Source organism: Artemia sp. Qi Xiang Cuo, chromosome 7 (genome assembly GCF_049724085.1).
Source record: "Artemia sp. Qi Xiang Cuo chromosome 7, ASM4972408v1, whole genome shotgun sequence".
Lineage (NCBI taxonomy): Eukaryota > Metazoa > Arthropoda > Branchiopoda > Anostraca > Artemiidae > Artemia > Artemia sp. Qi Xiang Cuo.
In genome coordinates, this window is record NC_142800.1 from 3,989,939 (window position 1) to 4,016,512 (window position 26,574).

A 26,574-nucleotide genomic window follows, 5' to 3' on the forward strand; every position below is an offset into this window, starting at 1 on the left:
TCTTGTGTTGAGTCTCTTAAAGTTGTGAATGCATGATGCTGAAAATGTTTTTGTTTTTTATGTATTTGCTTCATTTTGTTTCTCCCCTGTTTTTTTTCCTGGCCATAGAGCCTTACGGGGGATTTTATATTGAAGTGTATTTTGTTAAGTTTATTGATTGAATGAATTGATTGATTGATATGTTTAAAAACTAAATGTTGCCTTAAGATTAAAACAAAATGCACTGTGATAATGCTAATTCCCAATAAGGCATCTCAGCAGTATCCCAAGAACGACTGAGGGCATTATGTTCAAACTTTCGGGGCTACATCTGCTCTTAAAATTTAACCAAATTAAAATAGCGTAAGTGTATCCAAGCTATCAAAGAAAGTAAACAAACTTTTTTGAGAATAGTATCAAGTTTTCTATTTCAGGTCAACTAGAGAAGGTATGAAACTAAATTAAACAGTGGTATTTGTGTCCAGATTTTTAAAAGGGTGTATGCTGTTAAAAATTGCGGAAAATTTTTCTCCAGCATACACATAGCAGGCCAAACTATAAAGTCTTAAAAAACGAAAAGATTTAAAGTATTATTTTCTTTTTCCCTAAAAAGTCTATTTCAAATGAACAGAAATTAATTTAAAAAACTGTTTCCACAAAATAAATTTCTTAAAGAAAAGTAAAAAAATCCATTAACCCAAAAATGAGCAAAACTAAAATCAAATAATCTGCCAAGCATGAAACTACCACAAATCAGCATTGATAAATAAATGACACCCAAAACGAACAAAAATTACAACAATTAACCGAGTCAAACTCAAAACGAGCAGAAATTAACATAATTTGTGTGCAAAACCCCTATGCCTTCCCAAGGCCAGAACAAAATTTGCACTTTACTGAAAAAATACAAATGAATGTGCATTGTCAGTTTAATATACATATACTGAAATTTAGTAATCAAAATGTTAATACTATTTGATTTACTAAAGTTATAGAAGTAAAAACATTTATATTTTTTCAGTAAAGTGCAAATTTTGTTGTGGCCTTGGGAAGGCATAGGAGTTTTGCGCCCAACTTATGTTAATTTTTGCTCGTTTTGAGTTCGACTCGGTTAATTATTGTAATTTCTGTTCGTTTTGGGTTTCATTTATCTATCAATGCTGATTTGTGGCGGTTTCACGCTTGGTAGATTATTTGATTTTAGTTTTGCTCTTTTTTTGTTAAATGGAGTTCTTTACTTTTCTTTGAGAAACTTATTTTGTGGAAAAAGTTTTTTAATTAATTTCTGTGACAACGTTCTGGTGGATTAGTAGGATCTACGACAAATATTTTAGGCCTAAAATGAGAAAATGTGTCGACGCATCCACGTTTCATCGTTATTTGAATTTCCCTTCCAAGAATTGACGCCACACTTCGCAGCCATATAGCGCGTCCAGACTATCCAATTTCTGGAAAAGGGGACGGAAATCTGGAAACAGGAATAGTCGTCCAGACTTGGCGTTTTTTTTCAAAAACTTGATGGTTTTTTCAGAAGATATCTGTACAAATTTATCGGCGCTATCCTCATCAAATCTGTTTCTCTGAATCAAAACTTATAAAAAGCAAATTTAGAGCTTCGGTTAGACAATATACCTTTTTTCTATTCAAAACCACCTTAGACAACTATTTTTATTTATCACTTGTTGTATCTAATCGTCTCCTTCTTCTGGCATTTTTTCCAAAAAAGCTGTCCACACTACCACTTCCGTCCCCTTTTTACCATTTTCTGACCCTATGATTCTTCCTGCCCAGAAAATGTAAAAATGAGATGGGAGACCTGTCTAGATTCCAAGATTTCCGTCCTATTTTTCCAGAAAATGGATAGTCTGGACGCGCTAATATTCAATATGACTTGGCAAGCGGTAAAAGTTTCCTTTTATCAAGTCTTCACGCGTCCCTTTCCCTTTTACCATACCTGTTTTTTTGTTTAAGAAAAGTCTCACCAATCAAGAAGCGGACAGAGGAACTATCACTTGTCTTACAAAACCATCCTTTTGAAATAAGTATCCTTTTGATCAGAATAAGCATAATGCCGTAAGCCTTTTAGATAACTTTTCTTAGATCCACTTTGCCCGAGATATTACATGGGGCAAAATGAACTACAATAACAAGAAAAGAAAATCCCCACTGTTTTTGTTTTGAATTCGCCGCCCGTCGTTACATTGGAGTCGAATTTTCAAAAGTCAAATCCCGAACGAAAAGATCGTTGCCCCAGTGTACAAGCGCAAATCCAGACGGAACAAACAACAACAGAATATTCGTGATATCTTACAGAAAAAAAAGTAGACTATCAGCCAAAATCGTTGAAAATCTCTTTTTAATGAAAAAATCCTGGTTTTTAGCAAAAATCCCAGTTTTTAGCGAAAAATCCCGTTTTTTTTACAAAAAATTCAAAAATTCCCGGACACAAAAAAAATCCTGGACTGCAAAAAAAAATCCAGGAAAACCGGGATTAATCCCGGACGGTGGCAACCCTGTACAAGGTACGTTCCAGACTACGTGCCTACTGATCTCTAGTTTTGTTTAATATTGCAGTTTAAAGTAACATTGGTTTTGTTGACGGCCGACGATTTTGTCTCAGCCAATAAAAGTCGATGAATGGGACGCCACTTCTGCAAAAGTAGCTCAACCTCTAAAACTGAATGACTCATTAAAATGAAAAATAAAAGCGTTCAGCCTCAATCAAATTCTGTTCAGTTTCCTATGGAAACCTGGTCGGACAAGATCGTGCTTTAAACCACTCCTAAATTTTTCTGGCATCCTATTCAAAACAACTGTCATTAAAAACAAATCAGCTCTTTTAGGACGCGTCATAAACAACCAATGAACAGAGAGAATGCTGATGTAATATTTATTTTTAACACAAAGTCAACTTGGAAATTTGAATATGGACCCGCGCGTTAGTTAGTCTTGAAGCGTCATGAGAGGAGGACCCATTATGTTCCTTAACGTGAATTATACTTTGCCTCAAGATGGCAATGAATCAATGTGTAACACCCCAAGAACACCGGATATTCTCAATTTGCTCTCTAGTCCGGCTTTTGAAAAATATTTGGGGAAAACCACAACCCTTAAATCTGACGACCCGGTGCAAGAGTTAAAATGTTCATTAGAGGGAGTAACGGCAGGTGTCGCATCAACGGCAGGTAGGAACCCTTAATCGTTTCTTGGATGGGACTTTTGTGGGCTGGGCTAGCCGTATGTACCCAATGCATTTTGGACAATAGGGGGTGGTGTAGGAGACCTTAAGGCAGCAGTAAAGTTTTAGAAATGTGACATGCGTTATGGTTAAGGGGGTAATGACTATTAAATAGAACTATTTGGGCAGAAATATACGCAGCTAGAGGTAGAGGAGAGATGTGATAAGGATTTTCCTCCCTCTCCCCCCAGTGGTGGATCCAGGGGAGGGGGCACCTCCCCCAACGTAGTTTAAAGTAGTGTAATTTACTTAGTTAACGCAAGTTTGCGTTAATTAAACTTGCTGCTAACCAAAGTTTATCGGATCAAACTATTTTGTGCCCCCCTCCCCTATAAAAAAATCCTGGATCCACCCTTGTCTCCCCCCTAAAATTACAAAATGAAAAATTTCAGTTTTTTTCGCAAAAAAATTTTAATTTTATCCTCCTCCTTCCCAAAATCTAGCAAGAGTGCTGTATTTTTAGAATAAACATTACACTAACAAAATTCTTACTTTATTATACCCAGAATTGTTTTTCTCTTAGATTTTCAGCCCCTATCGCATCTTTGCCGGGACTTAGCCCAGTGGTGTCAATCCAAGAAATTTTAAACGGCGAAGGGGCAAAATGAATTTGCGAAATCTGGGGGGGGGGGGAATAAGGGTTCTTTTAAAAAATATTTTTAATGAAAATACCCAAAAAATATTTTTTATTGAAACTACTCCCCTCAATTCATGCCCCTGATATAGCCCTAAACCACATACGAAAATTTGATGATTTTGTTAGTTTTTCTTTTTGTTGGCATTTTTGGGACTTTGAAGACTTTAAACCAACAGTTAATAAGAAATAAGTAAAGAAATGACACAAGCCAACATAGACAGAAAACTTTTGTGTACAGCTGTAGGCTATATCCAGGAATTAGAGGGGGACTCGGATGGACGTTAACTGGAAGGGATTCTGCAAGTATCATAGATAGAAATTTCCTGAATTTAGAAAAGCAAGAATTGTGTTATTTTAACATTTAGTTCAGAAGAGGATATGAGCGGTACTATTACCCGCCAATTTTGTAAGCTTATCTTTCAGGAAAATTCCCCGTGCGTTTCCATGGACAAGGGGGGGGGGGGGAGTGAGCTTGGCTACTGACTTAGGTGTCTAAATTCAACCGATACGTCAGATCTACTGAAGAACATTATTTTTGCTATATAGCATAATAGCTTTCATCCCCTCAAAACGTTCGAGTTCCTGATTTGTATTTTTTTTTTTTTCTCTCCTCTCTTCACGAGGACAGTCTGTATTCTACTGTTTAGCTTTATAGGATAAGTTCTTTTTCTATCCCGAAAAAAAAATACCTGGTTTGTTATTTTTCTCCTCCCATCAATAGGGTAGCCCAGATCTTACAGTTTAGCTTTAAGGGCAGAGGGCGTGGCTGCCTTTCCATTGGTTACAACCATGCTTTGAACTATATTGGCTTAGCAATAGGTATATATATATACACAGGGTGCACAGAGGGATGGAGAACCAGGGGTAGATACGGAATTTATGTTTAGGGAGTAGCAACAAAACATGGGGGTCGTCGATTGGTATTTTTCCTCTTCAACACCTATAATTAATGCAACTTTCCACCTTTTGCGGGGGGGGCGGGGGGTGCCTCAGAAACCACAACCTGGATCCACTCTCAGAGCTCCTCCCTTACTGTCTTTCTAGGGAAAATGATTGCCCCAAAATATTACAAAATGTCTTGTTTTCTAGCTACGAGTCTCCTCATTTTTCAACAAGAAATATGGTGAAACATTATAAGTTTGGTAATTAAACTGCAAAGTTGTAAGGTACATGTCTATTATATAAAACACACTTGAGACGTGAAGTTTGGTGAATGCTAATTAAACAAAACAAAATATGATGAAAATACAATGCTTTAGTAACAAAATTATGAAAACTACAACAATGAATTATGGAAGGGGGATCGCTCAGGGGAGTTTCTAAAGCATAGCATATATTAAATAAGTAACTTAACCTAACCTAGGTACCTTTTAACCCCCTAAACTCCAAAAAACAATCGTTTAAATATTGTAACTCATTGAGAAACCACGGCTTTTCAATCATTTATCTACAGCGGTCTCTTGCAAATAGCCCGTTTAACTGGTTTCGTGACTGGTTTCGTTGATACAGTTTATAGCGGTGGGCCCGCATAATGCACCAGTACCAGTCATTATTTCCAATCTCCGTGATTTATTGTTACATTTTTCAATTCAAGCTCAATTCCTTTCTTTGATAAAACTTCCGGGACAGAATTACGATTTTCCAAATTCACCTTTGTGTATATTTTTTTTGTTTTGCGAATGGGAAGGGGATATAAAGTGTTTCCATTCTAGACGACTGATGGGAGCATTTATTTATCCCTATTTTTTCCCATTTCTAGCATATGCCACCTGAATCTCAGTGCCACCTGCCACCTGTCGCCTGAAGTTAACACTGATTTTCAGTAGATCCTCCCCCATCCTCATTACCGAAATATAGGCATTCGATTACCCCCAGCATTATACAGTCGGTAGCCATGAGTAGGCCTATATAGGCTCCCTCCCTTCAATGAGATGAACACCTTTTATTTATTAGCTGAACGATTTACGGTTCATTTTCCCCTTTCATATGGGAAATGGACCCACTTTGCCCTCCAAACGGGAGTCTTGGCTACACTACTGATCTGAAATTTTAGAAACCTACTATATAGGGCGGTGTACATATGCAAACCTGTCCCTGAGGGAGAACTGGGTACTTTCGCATTATCAGGTCCTCTCGGCCTAATCACTATGGAGAAGGCAATTATAAAACCCGTTTTTGACATGATAACCACTGTAGACTAGGCAATGATTGCTTGGTTTGCATTGCTTATAAGATATTAAACTGTGGTTTTTTGGATTTAGGGGGGGGGGAGTTACCTAAGTTAGGTTACGTATTTAATATATGCAATTCTTTACCCCCCCCCCCAAATGTGCAAATATATAGCCCAAATTTTTTCTAAACTATTATATATTCATGCTATTTCATTTTATTTCATTAGCATTAATCAAACTTGACTTTTTAGAGAGGCCCTGATAATGCGAAAGTACCGAGAACTGTGACGATCTTTCTTAGGTGGGGGGGGGGGAATGAAAGGAAAAATTCAGATCATATTCAGGGGAGAATTACCCCTTATTACACACATACACAATACTTATATGTGTGTATGTTGTGTGTCCAAGAAAATTGAACTGTGTCCTCAAGTGAGATGGCCGTTATTACCTCCATGTTATCAGCCACAAACACAGCCCCATCAGCCATATCAGCCACAAAACACAAAGCATCAAGAGCAGAGTAAATGAAAAACCGAAAAGATTAACAGGGATAGAGAACTCAGTGTCAACAAGGAAAAAAACAAAACAAAATGTGTTACCTACATCCAGGGTCGTATTGAGGATTTTTTTCGGGGGGGGGGGATTAAAAAAGGTTTTTTAGGAGGGGGAAGGGCAAACAAACTTTAATAAGCGCATCAAAAATTTGTTTACATTGATTTTTGTTACAATTTTACGAGTTGGACAAACATTTCAGGGGGGAGGGGTCAAACCCCATAATCCCTCCTTCGATAAGGCCGTGCCTACATCTGATGCTTTAACGAACGTATGTAAAACCACGGTTCCGTTTGAATTTACTGATCCTAGGAAAGTCGGGATGGCTAGGAGTTGCTAGGACACGTTTTGCGAGTGAAGGACGACATATTGCCAAAGATTGTCCTTTTCGTCCATCCATCTAGGCCCAAAGGAAAAGCAGGTCGCCCCCTGCTGAAAAAAATTTAAAGTAAATTGGAACTTCTTGAGAGGGTGCAAAGATGGAAGCTTTGAATAGGTTGGGATGGAGAAAAAAGGGTGTGCAGCTGTGTTGGCCTCGGGTGGTTTCGTGCTGCAGTGAGTTGTTAGTGCTAGAAGTAGTAGTAATAGTAGTGACAGGATAGGAATTTGAAAGGGTTCTTTTTTGTACTTTTTTTCTTTTCGGCACCTTTATGCCAATCAAGACGTGTTTATTGTTTTGTGCTACGCAAGTACTTGACGATTCCCTTGAGTCAAATCTTTAGAGTAAGGACCTGCAAAGGTCTGTTGGAAATGAAGATTTTTCTTTTACTTTTAAATCAATCTTCATCAAAGAATTTCTGAAGATTTTTTTAAAAAGTACGGATGCAAAGGGTATCTCGGCCATTTTTATAAGGGAAAATTTTGAATAATTAAAAAAAGCTGACAGTCTAAAAGAAGAAGTAAACGTTCGAATGGGAATAAGTCCAGTTATCAGACAGTGACTAAACATTAGACAATTTGTCTGAAGAAATCTGGTTAGTGTCACTTCTATGACAGACAGCCGAGCATTCGAGATCGAGTCTCTTTTTTTATCCTTTTTTTAGATTTAATTGATCACTTACGTGCTACAACTCAACACAGAATAGAGTGAAGTGTAATTGTAGGGTGGGGGTGACTTGGCATCGAAGTGTTTGTCAGAGATTAATTTCCGAGCGATATTTTCTTGACTGTAATGGTCATTAGATGATAAGTCACACAATTTTAGGCGATGGACCAATGTCACCCAAAGAAACTGCGGTTTGCCCTCCGATGAAGTCCCCTTCGTGTCCTCCTCCTTCTTTGGCGCAAGCAACCAGTCTGATTGCAAAGGCATCTCTTCAGAGAACCATTATCAACAGAATGAAGGTTGAACCACGGGATGAAGCATGTGACATCAAAATTAAAGTTGAAGAAAAGGTAAATTTGAAGAACCCAGTGCAGTGCGGGTTTGCAAACAGTAAAGAGTAACAACGTCTACTCTGAATAAATATAAAATTGGAACTTAATTTAAAAGCAATATTTTTTTATATTATACGATCGTGAATGATATCCTTCATTTTTAGGTTCGTATATTAACAGGCTACGCTGTTCCGTTTAACAGAATGAAGTTTATCGTATTTTTCTCGTTACACCTATGTCAACGATGATAGGTAAATAGGGACTAAATATAGTGGGCTGGTTTAAATTTTGTTAATTTTTTGTTATATTTTAGCTCAAAATTTAGTTTTCGATATTTTTTTTTGTATATATTCGTTATCGTTTATTTACATTGGAATTTTGTTTATCAAAAATCTAATTTCACTTTTCTATTTCTTTTATCCAAATTTTTTTTCGAAGAATTTAGCATGTAACGAAATTGTCAAAAGTCAGGTTTAATTAAAGAGTGATTTAATTAAATTTGATTAAAAATTAAAAAAAGTTAAAATTTAACTTCACTGCTATTTCCTTTATCCTTGTTTTTGGAGTGAAAAGTTGTCCCATGACTTAATTGTCAACGTTTAAATTTAATTAAGATTGGCATTATTAAAATACAATTCAATTAATTCCAATTAGATTATAGTTTGATCAAATATAATTAGTCTTTAGAGAAACTAAAATTTGAATTTCCCTCTCCTATTTATTTTATACTTTTTTTGGAAAAAATTGTCACGTTCATTGCGAAATTCATTGAAGTTAATGTTTCCCATTTAAAGTTAGGAGCCAGATAAAATTTTCCTGATTTTCTAAAAAGGAGAAACTACCCTCAAAAAGTCTGGCAATCTTAGTGCAAATCACATTTCTGCATACTAGAGAAGCTTGTCATGGGCGTCCATAAGGGGGGGGGGCAGTGAATGACGGTGTCATATATTTGTATTAATTTACAAAACTTTTTCCACAGAATAGGTTCTCAAAGAAAAATAAAGAGCTCTATTAAGGCAAAAATGGGTAGAAATAAAGTCAAATAATCTTCCAAGCGTAAAACTACCACAAATCACTATCAACAATTAAATGAAACTCAAAATAAACAGAAAATATAATAAATGGCCGAGTCAAAGTCAAAACGAGCAAAAATTAACATTACTAGGGTTGATAACTGATAACCCCCATGCCTTCTCAAGACCAAAATATAACTTAGGCTTTACTAAAAACAAAACAAAAAACAAATGGCCGTGGAATGTCAGTTTAATACACCTATACTGAAATTTATTCCTTAAAATATAAAAAGGGTAAAAAAAGTAAGTAAAATAAGTTTTTTACTTATTTAAGTAAAAAAATTGAAAACATTTAAACATATTTTGTTTTAAGTAAAACGAAAATTATGTTCTGGTCTTGAGAAGGCATGGGGGCTATCAGCCCTACTAATGTTAATTTTTGCTCGTTTTGAGTTTCACTCGGCTATTTTTCTAATTTCGGTTCATTTTGAGTCTCATTTATTTATTGATATTGATTTGTGGTAGTTTTACGCTTGGGTTATTACTTGACTTCATTTCTGCCCATTTTTAGCTTAATGGGACTCTTTACTTATCTTTGAAAAACTTTTTTTGTGGAAAAAGTTTTTTTAGATTAATTTATGTTCGTTTTTTATTGACAATGTAATTTTCATGAAAAAAAATAATTATATATCTTTTTGGTTTTTTTTTTCTATAAGAATCCATAGTTTGGCTTGCTATTTGTATGTTGGGAGAAACTTTTTCAACAATTTTTAATCCTGACACAGATAGTATTTTTTTGATTTATTTTATGCCTCTTCAAGTTGACTTGAAAAAAAATAAAACTTAATATCATTCCCAAAATATTCTGTCTATGCTCTTTGACAACCTAGATACACTTACAATATATATATATATATATTTAAAATGTACGATCTTCCCAGGGTGATCGTATCGAACCAATGGTTGTAGTAGATCGGGAGAGGACTCATTCAAACGGGGGTTAAAAGTTATAGTGCCATTTTTAAGTGACCCAAAATACTGGAGGACAATACTCCCCTCCCATTCCCCTTTCATCCTCAATGACGTCAAATCAAAATCTTAAGATAGCATTTGGTTCGGCATACTCGAAAGGCCAAAAGAACTATAGCTTTGGGGATGACATGACCATCAAAGCACCTGGGGAAAGGGCTTTAAGTTATGAAGTTTGCCCATTGTTTACACACCGTATTATTTAACGAGAAACTTACGGAAATTTTACGTGAATTCTCTGCGGGGGAGGAGGATGTTCTAGGAGTAGTTTTCCACAGAGGGGGAGGGGGATTTTCTAGCCTGATTTGAAAGACGATCAGAAATTAAATTTTAAAAAGCATTTTTTTTTAAACTGAAAGTAATGAACGACATTAAGACTTTAAATGGCCGAAAATTATTCCGTATATGAGGGGGGTCCTACCCTCCTCAATCCCTCGCTCATGACGTTAAACTGTGACAGTTTGTCCCAATTCTTTGAGAACGACTACTGAAACACATGATATATTTGATATATCATATGATATATATGGCCGTTGATTTGGAATAAGAAGCTTTCTTAAAGCGCTACAAAACTTTAGCATAAAAAACGAGTTATTTGCCTTCATTAAGGCAATTGATATATCTTCTCTTCTTGTCTCAAGCTATGTGAAATATGTTTTGAGACATAAGTTGAGCGTTTTATTAATCTTATGCTGTTTCAGTGCTTCTAATAGGGCAATTTACTTTCATTTCCGTTTATTTTCATTTTATTTCGTCGGTACTCGTTAAACGTACTCTTTTATATACTGCTAAGAAATTTAAGTTTGGTTAATGCTAATGAAATAAAATAGGATGAATATATAATAGTTTAGAAACAAATTTGGGCTATATATTTGCATATTAGGGGGGATGGGGGTGGGGTTGAGGGGTAAAGCATACCATATATTAAATATCTAACCTAGGTACCTCCCCCCCCTAACTACCAAAAAACAACAGTTTAAATATCGTAAACGCAATGAAAACTACTCTTTGCGTTCCAATTCTTAATAGCGGTGTCTTGAAATAACCAGTCTGGCGGGTATCTGTCCCGGTATCTGTAGCATCTCCAGTTTGACATTCCATATACAGTATATAAAAGAGTAAGTTTAATGCACTTTTACCGTTTCGTCTTTTGCTAATTGTTTCGTCTAATTGTTTTATATGTCATGTCTTTGTTTGTACTTACAGTGCATTATGTATATCTGAATATCAGATCTTCTAAAGTCTGAGGGATGGAGCATTATTATCGAACGCAGCATGTTCAAGGAGAATCCGATATGTTTTATGCCATCAACGATCTTGGCTTGCGAAATATCTTCCGCGCCATATTTGTGAAATGAACATCAACTTAAAGAAATCTCAAGGAAACTAATTTTCAGTTTATGAGTAATTAATGATCCCAATTACCATAACCACCAGGGGCTTCCCGAGGGGGGCGTTTTTGGTATTCGGTAAAAATTTTCGCCGAAGGTGAAAATTTCAGTAGAAATTTTGCAAAATTCGCAAAATCTTGGCCGAATTTCGCAAAATCTTGAATTCTGCAGAAAATTTGGCATAAATCAGGTAGCAATTTGGCAAGATTTAAAAAGATTGCCCCCCAATTAAATGAGCCTCAGGACGCCCCTGATAGTCACTACAGCTTAATTTTAATCCTATATATTTAAAAAAAACAAAAAAAACAAGAACTAGACATCGAGGTTCGCCTTCTACGCTAAATCCAGGAATGTGCTTGTGTTATTCGAATGCAGATTCATTAGAACAATAGAAAAGTTTCTCATATTTAAAAAATTGTGTTTTTAGACACAATTTACAACAACAAAAAAATAACGATTTTCTTATTAATATTTATCTATAATATTTAAAAAAATAGTTTTATATTTTTATAATATAATTTTTTTATAATTATAAAATTATTAATTTTATTTATAAAATTTATAATTAAATAATTAAAAAATTTTTAAATAATATAATATAATTATAAAAAATATAATAAATGTTCTTTATTCTAAAAAATAAAAAGAATTTTTGTACTACTTCTTCACAAGGTTATATTGAAATAGAGGGGTTTCCTTCCAAAGCATTACTTGTTCCACCACATGTGGTACGCTTCTACCAAGCTTTGCCTCTCCGCATAATGGTTGGCACCTTTCGTACCAGCCGTGATAAACCTCCATCATGCGTGGCCCGTGCCAACTGGTTTATACCACATTTGAAAGTGGCCAAGTTAGATGGTTGATTCAATGGTACTGTTGTATTAGCTGGAACCCACGCAAGAAGTGAATTTTGGTTAATGCTAATGAAATAAAACAAAATAGGATGAAAATATAATAGTTTATAAACAAATTTCGGCTATTTATTTGCACATACGGGGGATGGGGGTAAAGCATAGCATAAATTGAATACTTAACCTAACCTAGGTACCTTTTTTCCACCTAAATCCCCAAAAAAAGTTTAAATATTGTAAACACATTGACAAACCACGGTTTGCAACAATCTAATTCTCTATTGAAAGAAACCCGTTTGACTAGTTTCTCAAGTATCTTCCCTATATAATGTATCGCGTGGATTCCAACTAGTACAACAGTATCGATTCATTCTCCTTATCTACTCATGTGCTGAGCTGCCAATCCCAGGAGGGACGTGGACGTGAGAGGAGCTTCAGCTCCTCGCCAACAATTAGCAACTACAACTCTCAAAATCTTTAAAATTGTTCTTGTAATTTCTTCGATAAGTGTGTCTATTTTAACTCCGCCTAAAGAAGGGAATTTTTTTTGCTCATGTTTATGTTGGCCAGGGGCCCTCAAACCAACTTTGAATATTTTCAAAGTTCACACCCTAATTTCCCACATATTTCTCCAGCTACTGTCTGAAACAAGTTGCTGTGTACGTGCCTGTTACGAATATTTTATATCTTTCTTTAAGTAATTTAAAATACAGAGCGGAACGAGAAAATGCGATATATCGTATGTTTTGACTAATTAAGGCATTAGGCATACTGTGTTTTGCATTAATGATTCATTAAGTAGACTTAAAAATGAAGAATGGTATCTAATTACAGCTGACTCCAGAAGATGAGGCTCGACGGCTGAAGCGCCGAGAAAGGAACAAAGTTGCAGCAACCAAATGCCGTGAAAAGAAGAAGGAGAAGACGAAATTACTCATCGATGTAAGTGAAATTTAACCACTGAAGGGCACTGAAGTTACAGTTCACTCTTTGTGAACCATTTATGTCACAAGTGTAGTCAAATCTGATCCCTAAGGAGGGTATCAGCATTTACTTGTGAAGTAGGGCTGACAATCCGAAGGAGTGCATTTTAGGACGAAATCATTAATCAGGGGCACTTGAGAATTTTGGTTTAATCGATAAAATAAGTAAAAAAAAAGTACTAGCTTACTAAAGCGTACACGGAGCGTAGTTTACAAGCTAACAAGCTGGCTTGTACACGTGTGGAAAACGGATGCTGTCGTCTGCTGTTAATGCTAATGTTCCTAAATTCACTGCAATATTTTCCTATGCAAATAGATTCTACTCTCAAACTTAATATGTCAGCAGACTTTTTTTTCCAAGTGATCTTTGAAAAAAGATCTAAAAGTTCGCTGATCCATTTTTTCTGGCGTTATTCTCTAAAAAAAAAAATGTAAATTGGCACAACGCCTGTTTTGCCAACTTTTTGCCTACAATTCCCAGTAGTTCGTCAAACTGTTCAATATTAATTTTTAAAATAGTTCTATAAGCCACAGGTCCTGTGGCTTATAGAACTATTTTAGTCTTGATGCAACCTTTGCAACCTATTGCATAGGTTGCATAGGTATAATTTTACTGATTTTTACCTAGGTTTTACTAATTTTCGAATTATTTTCGACTCGGTCAAAAATTTAGGGGGGGGGGGGGTTCAAACCGGGTAACCCCCCCCCCTTCCTGGATACGGCCTTGCCACAGGATATCCGTTCTTCAACCTTTTCAGTAAAGAATTAGATTCGCCATAACCAGTACGTCTTCATATCCTCGGTTTCACCCACATGTTTCTATTTAGCACTTTCTATTTCGCGTTTTGCCGTCTAATTAACTCGTTTTGATCACTTTGGCTACAACTGCAACTCACACTGGGACCAGGTCGTCTAACATCTTCAAGACCACTGTGTGCATAAGCTAATGTATGTATATGAATACATATGGCTAGTTTATAAGCTCATGGCTATAAGCTAATAAGCATATGGCTAGCTCAATCAAAAGCCGTCAAGTGGTTTATAAAGTTGCCGGCAATTCAGCTTTTTTGAGAGCATTATTGCAAGCCGCAATCGCAGCAAGTTCATCAAGTCCACTGGATTGCTTTACGAGGTGCTTGTGATAATGTCGTCTTGTAAGCTCATCTCGTGTACTTGAGCCTTAGATAGCTTAGTTATATCCTCTCTTTTGTGTTTGTTGTTTGCTAACTCTTTAGTTTACGCTTCTTGCCACAGATAATGAATACCAAAGACATGACATCGTGGAAAACGATATGCAAAATATTTTTTACCTGACTTCATTTTTTGCTAACCTTAAGGTTTTATCAACTTCAATATTGGAGGTTTTGTTTAGGGAGGGTTGGGGTGTGGAGGAGTTATACCTTTAAATTCAACTACTTCAAATTAATTTTTCCGTAACAATAAAACAGGAGGCATGACATGGAAAGGCCTATAGGCAGGATTTTTTTTAGGTAGGGGGGGGGGGACAATAATTAAAAAAAAAATTTCATTTGATAATTCTTATAACAGGTGCCCAGAAACTCGGGAAAATGTAGGATTTCGGGGTAGGTTAATTGTCCCGCGCGTACATCCCTGGGGGTAGCAGAAGAGTGCCACAAATGGCAAAAAAAGGCACTACGAGGCGTAGATGCTGGGACCCTCTAAAAAGTAACGATTACTTTTAAAAGTCTCTAGAGAACCAGCGATTGGGTAACCACCTAATTATAATTATATGTTTTTTTTTTAGTCAGCCATGCAGCTTTGCTAACTTTTAAATTATAGATTTCTTGGGGAGGCGGATGTGAGTGAGTTATACCTTTATCCCCTAAAAATTCCTATCCCCATTGCAGTAAAAAAAACATGGCATGGAGGAATTTCTGCCACGCGTGGCGTAACTGGTGCTGCTCCGAAACGTTCACTAGCTACATAATAGTGAGAAAACCCTCGATTCTAATTATGCTTAATCTCTCAAATTCGCTGTTTTACTAACTTTCTAACTACATATTTTTACCCAAAGTGTCAGGAGTGTGGATGAGATGCGCCATTGTGCTTTGCACTTTTATATCTTCAAAGTAAGAAAAACAGGCATGGCATGTTGGAAGTATACCAAGCTTGGCAGAACTAGTTGCACTCCGAGGTGCACACTCGGTGGTCAAGTGCAGGCAATCATTGCGTTACAATTAGTTTTTCTTCAACTTCACTGTTTTAGTAACATCAAAATTACATATTAGGTGGGGGGGGAGTTGTACCTTATGGCTATAGCTCACTGTATCTATAACGAGGAAACTCAAAAAGAAAAACGTTCCAAAAGCTGCTATTAGACACTCCTTAGCTTTAAAGGTAGTCAAAGCCAGCTAATTCAGTCATGCGTATTACTTAGAGTTGAACCACCCACGCAAAAACCTTCAAATTATTAAATCCGAAAAAAAAATTAACGACTATTTGTTGAAATCTAGTAAACTTCCTTCTTCACATGGTACTCAAGAAGATGAGAAAAAGTGTATATGACTTATCGAAATTTTAGTTCCCACCTACGCTAAATATGGTATAAAACTAAAGTCGAAAACGGAGTGTTAAGCATGTATTGAATTTTCAAATCTAAAATTTGGAATGAACAAAGGCGTTATTGTTTAGGACAAGTTGAAATGGCTAATAAGGCTTCTGTGGGCGGCTTATGTAGGACAGTTTCTTTTTTTGGCAACCATAGGGTTCTATTGGAGAAAATCTGCAGAGAAGCATTTCTTATTTAATTATCGGTGTATGGTAACCAGGAAAGACTTTGGTGTAAATCAATAGATTTGCTTCAAAGAAACTTGAAGCTAGTTGGGGAGTTGGTTTTATATATAAAAGCGGAAATCCCCCTAGAATTTTTCCTCTTGTGGAACACTCTCCATACGTGGACAATTCCCCCTCCTCTGCTGAGAATTCCTCCCTGAGCATCAATAGTTAAAATATTTTCAAACTTACAGCATTTTCAAAATTTTCCCCGCGGATAATTCTTCCCCTCAAGAAATTCCACCTCAACGGAAATTCCCCCCTTCTCCATGGATAATCTTCCGTTGAAAATCTCCCCCCCCCCAATTCCGCTTCACTTGGGAATCGAGTCGATAAATCGAATAACACGATAATGCACTGAATCAATAAACACAAACACTCATTTTTTAAAGTCATGCTTTCCATAATAGTGTAAATCCCAGACTCAATAAAGTTTTTGAAATTTAACGGAACCCCTCCCCCCTCCAAGGGGAGGGGAACGAATTGCCCTTCATTGAAGATATAAGTGTTTTTTTTTTCTAACATCATGCTTAACGAAATAAAATGATCCTAAACTGAATTAATTAAAAAAAGTTTTTCCAACTGAAAGTAAGGAGCAGCATTAGAACTCAAAACGAACTATTCCCGTATATAAATTGGCTACCTTCCTCCTTAATACCTTGCTCTTCACGCTAAAGTTCTTAGTAATTTTGAAAAAGCTTCCATTTCTAATTAAACCGCCCTTGTGTTTCAGGATTCGTTGTTAAGAAAATTAGGACAAACGGTCGAACTTGGGAAAAAAACACAAACAAATAAACAAATAAATTGACATCCATAATATTTCTTCTGGTAAAAAATACAAAATTCCACGTTTTTGCAGATAGGAGCTTGAAACCTCTACAACAGGGTTCTCTGATACGCTGAATCTGACGGCGTGATTTTCATTCTTTGACTTTTAGGAAGTGTTTACCCTTTTTCGAGAATCAGGCAAATTTTCTCAGGCTCGTACCCCTTTATGGAGCATACTAACCTAAATGAATCTTATATATTTGGAATTACCATAATAAGCCAATTCTTTTGATATATCTACTTATATCAAATTCCATGTTGTTTTTTTTAGCTTACTATTGAACCGTGTCGCTCCTTACTTACAGTTCTTTACCACGAACTGTTTGATAAAGTTGTTTTTTACCTTAAATTTATATAAATTGCCTAATTAATCTATTTTGAATTCCTATACAAGTGTTTGGAAAAAGATATGCAAACCGAATTCATTTTAATATAGAAAATTCTCCTTTGAGGTAGAAGTTTCATTCACAGCAAAAGACTCAGGTATAGAAGACTCCAAGCTTCTCCATGGATAATTTTCCGTTGAAAATCTCCCCCCCCCCCAATTCCGCTTCACTTGGGAATCGAGTCGATAAATCGAATAACACGATAATGCACTGAATCAATAAACACAAACATTCATTTTTTTAAGTCATGCTTTCCGTAATAGTGTAAATCCCAGACTCAATAAAGTTTTTGAAATTTAACGGAACCCCTCCCCCCTCCAAGGGGAGGGGAACGAATTGCCCTTCATTGAAGATATAAGTGTTTTTTTTTCTAACATCATGCTTAACGAAATAAAATGATCCTAAACTGAATTAAATAAAAAAAGTTTTTCCAACTGAAAGTAAGGAGCAGCATTAGAACTCAAAACGAACTATTCCCGTATATAAATTGGCTACCTTCCTCCTTAATACCTTGCTCTTCACGCTAAAGTTCTTAGTAATTTTGAAAAAGCTTCCATTTCTAATTAAACCGCCCTTGTGTTTCAGGATTCGTTGTTAAGAGAATTAGGACAAACGGTCGAACTTGGGAAAAAAAAACAAACAAATAAACAAATAAATTGACATCCATAATATTTCTTCTGGTAAAAAATACAAAATTCCACGTTTTTGCAGATAGGAGCTTGAAACCTCTACAACAGGGTTCTCTGATACGCTGAATCTGACGGCGTGATTTTCATTCTTTGACTTTTAGGAAGTGTTTACCCTTTTTCGAGAATCAGGCAAATTTTCTCAGGCTCGTACCCCTTTATGGAGCATACTAACCTAAATGAATCTTATATATTTGGAATTACCATAATAAGCCGATTCTTTTGATATATCTACTTATATCAAATTCCATGTTGTTTTTTTTCGCTTACTATTGAACCGTGTCGCTCCTTACTTACAGTTCTTTACCACGAACTGTTTGATAAAGTTGTTTTTTACCTTAAATTTATATAAATTGCCTAATTAATCTATTTTGAATTCCTATACAAGTGTTTGGAAAAAGATATGCAAACCGAATTCATTTTAATATAGAAAATTCTCCTTTGAAGTAGAAGTTTCATTCACAGCAAAAAACTCAGGTATAGAAGACTCCAAGCTTCAAGACTTCAGGGTGCATATATTTGCGTGAAAAATATAAAAGCTCCCCTGAACTGAATCAGTCCTTTTTTGCATTTGAAATCAGGGATTTGTTTGGGCTGCTCAACTTGCTGCAGGACATGACGGTCGGTAACGATGGTAACGATGGTGGGTGCCCGTAAGCGGGGGCAGGAGAGGGCATCAGCCCCCTCCTGGCCGAATGATGCTGCCTTATTTTTTATATTTTTGTTTTGAGAGTTCTAATATATAGCATTAACAGTGCCAATTAGACCAGGTACGCCCCCCCCCTGGAATTCAGCCTATGGGCGCTCATGCCTAGATAGATTTGGACTTCAGTAAATAATCTGATTATCGAAATTTAGTAAAACAGACTACGTAGGATAAACAGGGTGTAAGTCATGGTTGTCCTTTTTGAATCCCCGTCTATCGCTCCTAGTTTTTATAGCTGTTCTAATTTTATTATTCCTCCATTAATTTAGTTTTGCATGCGATTCTCTACAACCTGGATGTTAAGTAAAATATGTTTGAGCTTTTTATGAGGTTTTAGCATGTCTATTGTTTTTGAATATCCGTTTAGCAACACATGGTCATTTTGATCTGGACGGGTGGTCGTCTCTTGGAATAACACCCACGAATTATTCTTTTTTCTAAAGTATTCCCTTTGTATGATGTCTATCTAATGTTCTCTTAGGAAAAGATTACATTATTTCGGTCTTCAAAGCCTCGCCTGCCTTGTATGTTTGGTACAAAGAGAAAAAGAGAAATACTTCCCTATAATTCTGTAGTAAAATTAATTCCATTAGTTCACTCCTGTGACTCATTATTTTAAGCCAGTAACATTATTCCTTAAGTATATTAAATAAAAAAAACAAGTTTTTTTTTAACTGAAAGTAAGGATTGACATTAAAACTTAAAACGAACAGAAATTATTCCGTATATGAAAGGGACTCTCCCCTCCTCAACGCCTCGCTCTTTACGCTAAAGTTTTTTATTGTTTTATAAAAATAGAGTTGTGAGTAAGAGTCAAACTTTAGCGTAAAGAGCGAGGCGTTGAGGCATGTTTAAAGCCTGATTTGGCCACCAGCTTTCCTCCATAAAATTTTAAGTCAGTATAAAGAAAGAAAGAGAGTAAAAGTAAAAAGAAAGAGAGTTTACTTAAATTCCTCCTGATTGGTCCTCCTGTATGAAGCTTTAAGTCATTAAAAACAATAAAAAAAATTTGGGGTCACAAGATATTTTACAAATAGCCCACGTTTTTTTTTTTTTTTTTTTTTTTTTTTTTTTTAGTATATAGGCTAAGCAACACGTTAAGGTTCAAAAATAAAACGGCCTTCCGGTAAATGTGGTACTACTATTCAAACTTTTCAAAAAACAAGTACTTTGCAAACCATCTATTTTGGCTCGAATGTAACTTCGCAATGTACGTTGTACGTGAAAGTGTGTGCAACTTCAGATTGCTTTCACCCCTGGTCTCCTGTCCCAATAGCTCTACCGGAGTGCGCACCTTCGACGGTTGGCCCGTGCTATACTCCTCCAGCACTCGTGAAGTAATGTATTTTCTACCCCCGCCCCTTGACCATATTCCAGGCCAGCGCTGTTCATGGATGAATTACAATTAGTCCCTCTTTTCCTTACCATTATCAGTTATTATTATTATATTATTATTAATGCAAATGCATATATTAATTCATATGCATATATTGTATAAGATTATTAATGCATATAACCAAATATCAACATAATGGATAAAGTAATAGCCTTAACCGTCGTGCTTTATTCGGATTAACTAAAAAAAACAAGTTTTTTTAACTGAAAGTAAGGAGCGACAGTAAAACTTAAAACGAACAGAAATTATTCCGTATATGAATGGGGCTCTTCCCTCCTCAACGCCTCACTCTTTATGCTAAAGTTTTTTTTATTGTTTTAAAAAATAAAGTTGCGAGACAGAGTCAAAATTTAGCGTAAAGAGCGAGGCGTTGAGGAGGGGACAGCCCCTTTCATATACGGAATAATTTCTGTTTGTTTTAAGTTTTAATGTCGCTCCTTACTTTCAGTTAAAAAAACTTGCTTTTTTATTTAATTTCTGAACGTTTTTGAATTAATGCAGCTTTGATTTTGGCTCACCGTCCATGAATATTCAAAAGAAAATTCGCATTTTAATTTTCCTGTTTTTGACTAAATGGCTGTCTCAAAAATTCGTTCTGACGTAACTTACGAATTAACTTACGAAGCGAACTGCTATATTTGTATGTTCTTATTGCGTATATTAGTAAGTTCGCCCCCTAGTCGATACCTTGTTCTTTCCGCTAAAGTTCGAATTTTGTTTGAATCACAAACCCCTGAATCACAAAGGCCGGTTAATTAGAATAGATAGCTCTTTTGAAAGTACTAAAAAAAACTTTAGCATAAAGAGTGAGGTATTGACTAGGGGGCGAACCTCCTCATATACGTACTAATTTCTGTTCGTTTTAAGTTTTAATGTTGATCCTTACTTCCAGTTGGAAAAAACTGTTTTTTTTTAATTTCTGATCGTTTTTTAAATAATGCTTGGAATATCCAGTATTATTAAAATTTTTAAATTTAAAAAGAATTAAATTTAAATTGGGCAGCATTATTATTTCTATGCTTCATAAAAATGTCCCTTCCCCCAAGAATATATCCTTTAGGGAAAAATCCTCCCCCGTAACCCCTACTTCAACCCCGACCCCCCCCCCCCCCACTAGAAAAAATATCCTCCTGAAAACGACTGTATACTTCCCAATAACCAATACTATATGTAAACAATGGGCAACGTTTATAACTTGCAGCCGTTCCCCCGGGAACTGTGGGGGATTAAGTCATCCTCAATGACATATTAATTAGATTTCCGACTATGCTGAACAAAATGGCTATCTCATAATTTTGATTGGGTGACTTCGGGAAAAAATGAGCGTGGGAGGGGGCCAGTTTGCCCTCCAATTTTCGGTCACTTATAAAGGGCACTAGAACTTTTAATTTCCGCTCGAATGAGCCCTCTCGCGATATTTTAGGACTACTGACTCGATACTATCACCCCTGAAAAAAAAAAACACGCATCCGTGATCTTTCTTCTGGCAAAAAATACAAAATTCCACATTTTTGCAGATAGAAGCTAGAAACCTCCTAAGTAGGGTTCTCTGATACGCATAATCTGATGGTGTGATTTTCAATAAAGTTCTATGGCTTTTAGTGATTGTTTCCCTCTTTTTCTAAAATAAGGCAAATTTTCTCAGGTGCATAACTTTTGATGCGTAAGACTAAACTTGGTGAAACTTATATATTTGAAATTAGCATAAAAATCTGATTCTTCTGATGTATCTATTGGCATCACAATTCTGTTTTTTAGAGTTTCGGATACTATTGAGCCGGGTCGCTCCTTATTTACAGTTCGTTACCACGAACTGTTTGAAAAAAGGTGATCCTTCTTATAAGTATTATTTGACAAAAACTACGTTTTCTAAAGAGTTAAAGAGGCTGAGTTACAAGGTTGAACCTTAAAACGTACAGGGATTAGGAGGCACAGTTGGGGGGCTGCCGCCCCCCAAACCCTCCGCTTTCGCAGCATTTAAATAAAATAAAAAGTTTTTTAAAATGAAAATAAGGAGTGACATTAAATCTTAAAACGAAAAGAAATTATTCCGTATATGAAAGGGGCTGTGCCCTCCTCAACGCCTCGCTCTTTACGCTAAAGTTTGACTTTCTCATAACTCTTTTTTTTAAAAAATAAAAACTTTAGCGTAAAGAGCGAGGCGTTGAGGAGGGCACAGCCCCTTTCATATACGGAATAATATCTGTTCGTTTTAAGTTTTAATGTCGCTCCTTACTTTCAGTTTAAAATTTTTTTTTTATTTAAAGGCTGCGAAAGCGGGGGTTTGGGGGCGGCAGCCCCCCAACTGTGCCTCCTAATCCCTGTACGTTTTAAGTTTTGACCTTGTAACTCAGCCTCTTTAACTCTTTAGAAAACGTAGTTTTTTTCAAATAATTTCTGCACGTTTTTGTACAGTTTATTACTTATTATTGCTTGATTAACTGTAAGCTGATCGTGTCAGGAGTAAAAGTTGGGGGGCTGCCGCCCCCCATACCCCCCGCTCTTGAACATTCTTGTGTTAAGGCTTTTAAATCCTGAATACTCAAATCACGTCGTACAGGGTGCCTCCTAATCCCTGTACGTTTTAAGGTTCGAACTTGTGACTCAGCCTCTTTAACAGCCCCCCCCAACTGTGCCTCCTAATCTCTGTACGTTTTAAGGGTTGAGCTTGTAACTCAGCCTCTTTAACTCTTTAGAAAACGTAATTTTTTCAAAAAATCTAAAAAAGAAACTGAGTTTCCTTTTTAAACTTTAAATTCAGTATGTAAAAAATTTCATCTGACGGGGACTTGAACCCGGGTCTTCCGCTTGACAGTCAGGAGTATCGACCGCTGTACTAAAGAGACACAACTGTAATTGTTTTTTAGTAACTTGAATCTATTTTTGACGCAAGCAAATCCCCACAAAACTTGATATTTGGTTTTTGGAAAACAGGGAAGGAGTGATCAGATTGAGCTGAAATTTCAAGGATAAGCTCCCAGGCCCCAGGAAAGCTTATCCCCTAAATTTCCGATCTGACAGCTTTAAAGTGGGGCTGTGGTGGGACATATTAACATGGGATCCTATAGGAAAACGTGGTTTTTCGTACATTTAAATTCAGGGGATAATTTTTTCGGTATGAAAATCTCAAAAGGCCCTAAAAGGTTAAATTCTGCTTTGAATGAGTTCTCATTCACCCCGATCAGTTGCCAACTGTGGCCTGTAGGCGTGGATAACAAAAAAAAAAAGAGAAATGAAGATTAAGTGGCTATATTTGGTTTTTGGAAAACAGGGAATGAGTAATCGGATTGAGCTGAAATTTTGAGGATAAGCTCTCGGGCCCTAGGAAAGCTTAACCTCTAAATTTCAACCCAATCGAACAACTTTAAAGGGGGACTGTGGTCGGAGGGTCGAAACTTCCGGCCAACTTTTACCCATGACGATAAAGTTGGAGGGGGGTGAAATTTTGCACGTTTCTTAGTTTGAGCTTGGGCTACAAAATGCAATGACCGCTGTCTTTCTGCGACCGCTAGGACCGGAAATCGCTTAACATTGTGGTGGGTCGCCTCTTTATAGAGGCACAAGTGTGCATCCTTGATTTGCTGTGAAGTACAAAATTTATCTTTACTACTATACAAATATTGACAGGATTTTTCAAACTGATCGACAAGTATCATTATCTTGTCATTATAGATTAGATGACACTGTCATAATTTTTTTTTTGGGGGGGGGGTGGGGGGGGGTACAAAAATATTTTTTCCGAATTGGGCTTACGATATAAAACTTCAAAAAACGCATAAAAAAATTGTTTATGTTCATTTTTGTTGCGTTTTACGAGTCGGACAAACATTTAGCCGGGGGGGGGGGGGGTCAAACCCCAAAACCCTCCTGGATACGGCCTTGACGACAGCCCTACAAAGTGGGGTCAAACCACACTTTTGGTAGAGCCTACTGTTTGATATAACGGTCAGTCAAACAAGTACCTAAATGGGATGTTTGGTTGTTGCATAGACTGGAATCCAGTCATCATTTATTAGGTTTTAGTTTCGGTATCTACCGACAATTGTCGATCTTTACTCACATTATGTTGCTAAAAATTGTTTTATCTAAAACTAGCTTAATGAGGGAGGTTGCAACTATCTCCTTTACCCTTTCTCACGCGCTTTTTATATTCAATTTTAATATTCGTATAAAAATATTGCTTTGGAAAAGATTTAACAAATTTTCCTCAGCATTTTCAATGCACGCAGAGCGTTTCAGGGCCACGTTTGACCACTGTCATGAACGTGGCATCCAATATTCTAATCCTACTTCGCAGACTTATCATTCTTTTTTCTAAATGTTTTTTTTAGTTCATTTTACTTTAGAGATCAGTTTAGAGGCTTAATTTAGATTTTGTTAAGAAAAGCGTCATGTTAGTTTCTTCTATTTTAGAATACTAATAATAATAATAAATCGGATAAGAGGTTTAATTTAGGTTTGATTAAGAAAACATTTGGTTGATTTTTTTTTTTTTTTTTGCCTCTAAAATATTAAAATTGAATGCTTCAAACCAAAGGGTAAAAAATTCTGACTTTCGTTTGTCCAAAGAGACAGGAGCTGGGAGAACATAATTTTAGAGGTATAAATTAGGGGGCTAGGCGTTCGCCCCCGGGAAATCCCTCCCAACACCGGAAAATACCCACCACGGAAAATACCACCCGCGGTCGGTTGGTCTCCAACCACTTCAGACTTATAAAAAAGGAGTAACTCTCAATTTCTAGCGTAATGAGCATCCACCAAAGTTTATATGACCATGAGGCGGAGGTGGGATGAGGAAGGGGCAGTCCCACTCCTATAAATTTGCTGCCGTTTTACAACTTCAAAGAGTTGCATATAAGGGCTTTAAACTTCTGCAATGGGGTTCTCTGATTGTTTCGTAGTTAGGGAGGGAGGGAGATGCCTCAAAGGGTACATTTTATTCCCAAAACATCCCAACTCTCATTGAGCCTTCAGATAAATGCAGAATTAGTTCTAAGGGAGAGACGAGGGGAAGGTGGAGGCATAAATTTCTCTGATGAGCCCTAAATGGAAGGTTCTACTTGGAAATATTTTGCTAGATTTAAGGTGCTTTTGCTTATAAATTTACAACGACTTACAATTATTGATGACGACTTTGCGTGGATTTTGACATTTCTATTTGGTTGATGGTTCGGGTATACTGTTTGGTCCTAGGTAGTTGAATAGATGGGTAAGGTGAAAGCCTCGTTCAAGTGCACATTTGTCTCAATTGCTGGATTAGGACGACAGTTTTTTTTTTTTTTTTTTTTTTTTTTTTTTTTTTTTTGCCGAGTAATTACCTCTTAAACATAATATAATCCCCAGGGAGGTATCCAGGACCTTTTTTTGGTGGGGTGTTTTTTTTATTGTGGGGGGGACACAAACAACTTTAAAAACACATCAAAAATGTGGAATTGATATTTAATCTCTCTTGATTTCTGGGTATGTTTCTTGTATACGTTGTTATTATGAAAGTAAAGAATAACGTTCAACCCCAAACCGTCAAGAATTTATTCCGTATAGGAGAGGGGCTGCTCCTTCCTAATCTCCACCTTCACCTCATGGTCGCAGAAATTTTGGAGGATGCTCATTACGCCAGAAGTTGAGAGTTAGTCCTTTTTTAATAATCTGAAGTGGTTGGAGGCCAACGAGCCGCGGGTGGTATTTTCCGTAGTTGTTATTTTCCGGTGGGGGTGGGGTTAAACGCCAGTTCCCCTAATTGACATTTTATTAAGGCGAGTCTTCTATTAATTGCTTTTGTTCTAGATTATTTTTTAAAGAATTGCTTTAGAGGTCAATTTAGATTTATTAAGAAAGTCTTCTGTCAATTTCTTTTAATCTCTTAGAGATTATCTCTTAGAGATAGCAATTTGTTTTTACTTCAAGCCTACCCGATTATAAAAAAATTGGGTTTTTCTTGTCACAGGTGAAAGGAGTGGGTGGAAAATCAAATTAGAGGTTTAGTTCACTTTTTATTAAATAACATCTTCTGTTAATCTTTTTTTTCTCGAAGATAGCAAAAATATCTGCTTCAAACACACCAATTGTAAAAACTTCCATCATCAATGGAAGAAGAGGGTGGAAGATGAATTGTAACTGAAAAATTATGTAATGTAAGATAAGAATTGAAAACTTTTGTGACAAATTTTGGTCCTGAAAATTGTATAAAGTAAATCTTTGGTCATTTTTATCTATAATTCCTCTTTTATATGTCTTGGAGATCGGGACCTCAAAAGACAGAAAGTGGCACGTGTTTACTGTATAGTAAAAACGGAAAGATAAGAAATTGAAAAGGATTATCAAGCTTGTTGATAATGTAGATAGGGTGTTTCCGGGAGTGAAGCAACTAAAAACTTATGTCCGATATGATAAGGAATCCAAGGCCTTTTTGTGTTTGTTTGTACTGGACTGATATTAGGGTCGTAGACAGGATGTTACTTATTGTTATTTTTTTTATGTATTATAATTTTCATGAAGTTGTTTTTAATGGATATAATTCGGAACAAAGCCATGGATGAAGTTTTCAAATTTTTGAGTAAT

At 36.2% G+C, this 26,574-nt stretch overlaps 1 protein-coding gene across 1 annotated transcript in view; it reads left to right on the top strand.

Annotated features, from left to right (window-relative positions):
- Positions 1-2,765: 2,765 nt before the first annotated feature.
- The window catches only part of Atf3 (Activating transcription factor 3), a 35,123-nt gene continuing 11,314 nt past the window's right edge, over positions 2,766-26,574 (top strand). The window contains exons 1-3 of the mRNA XM_089091968.1: positions 2,766-3,164; positions 7,782-7,972; positions 13,073-13,180. Coding sequence (XP_088948094.1) covers positions 2,939-3,164; positions 7,782-7,972; positions 13,073-13,180 — 525 coding nt within the window. The 5' untranslated portion in view covers positions 2,766-2,938. The remainder of the gene's footprint in view (positions 3,165-7,781; positions 7,973-13,072; positions 13,181-26,574) is intronic.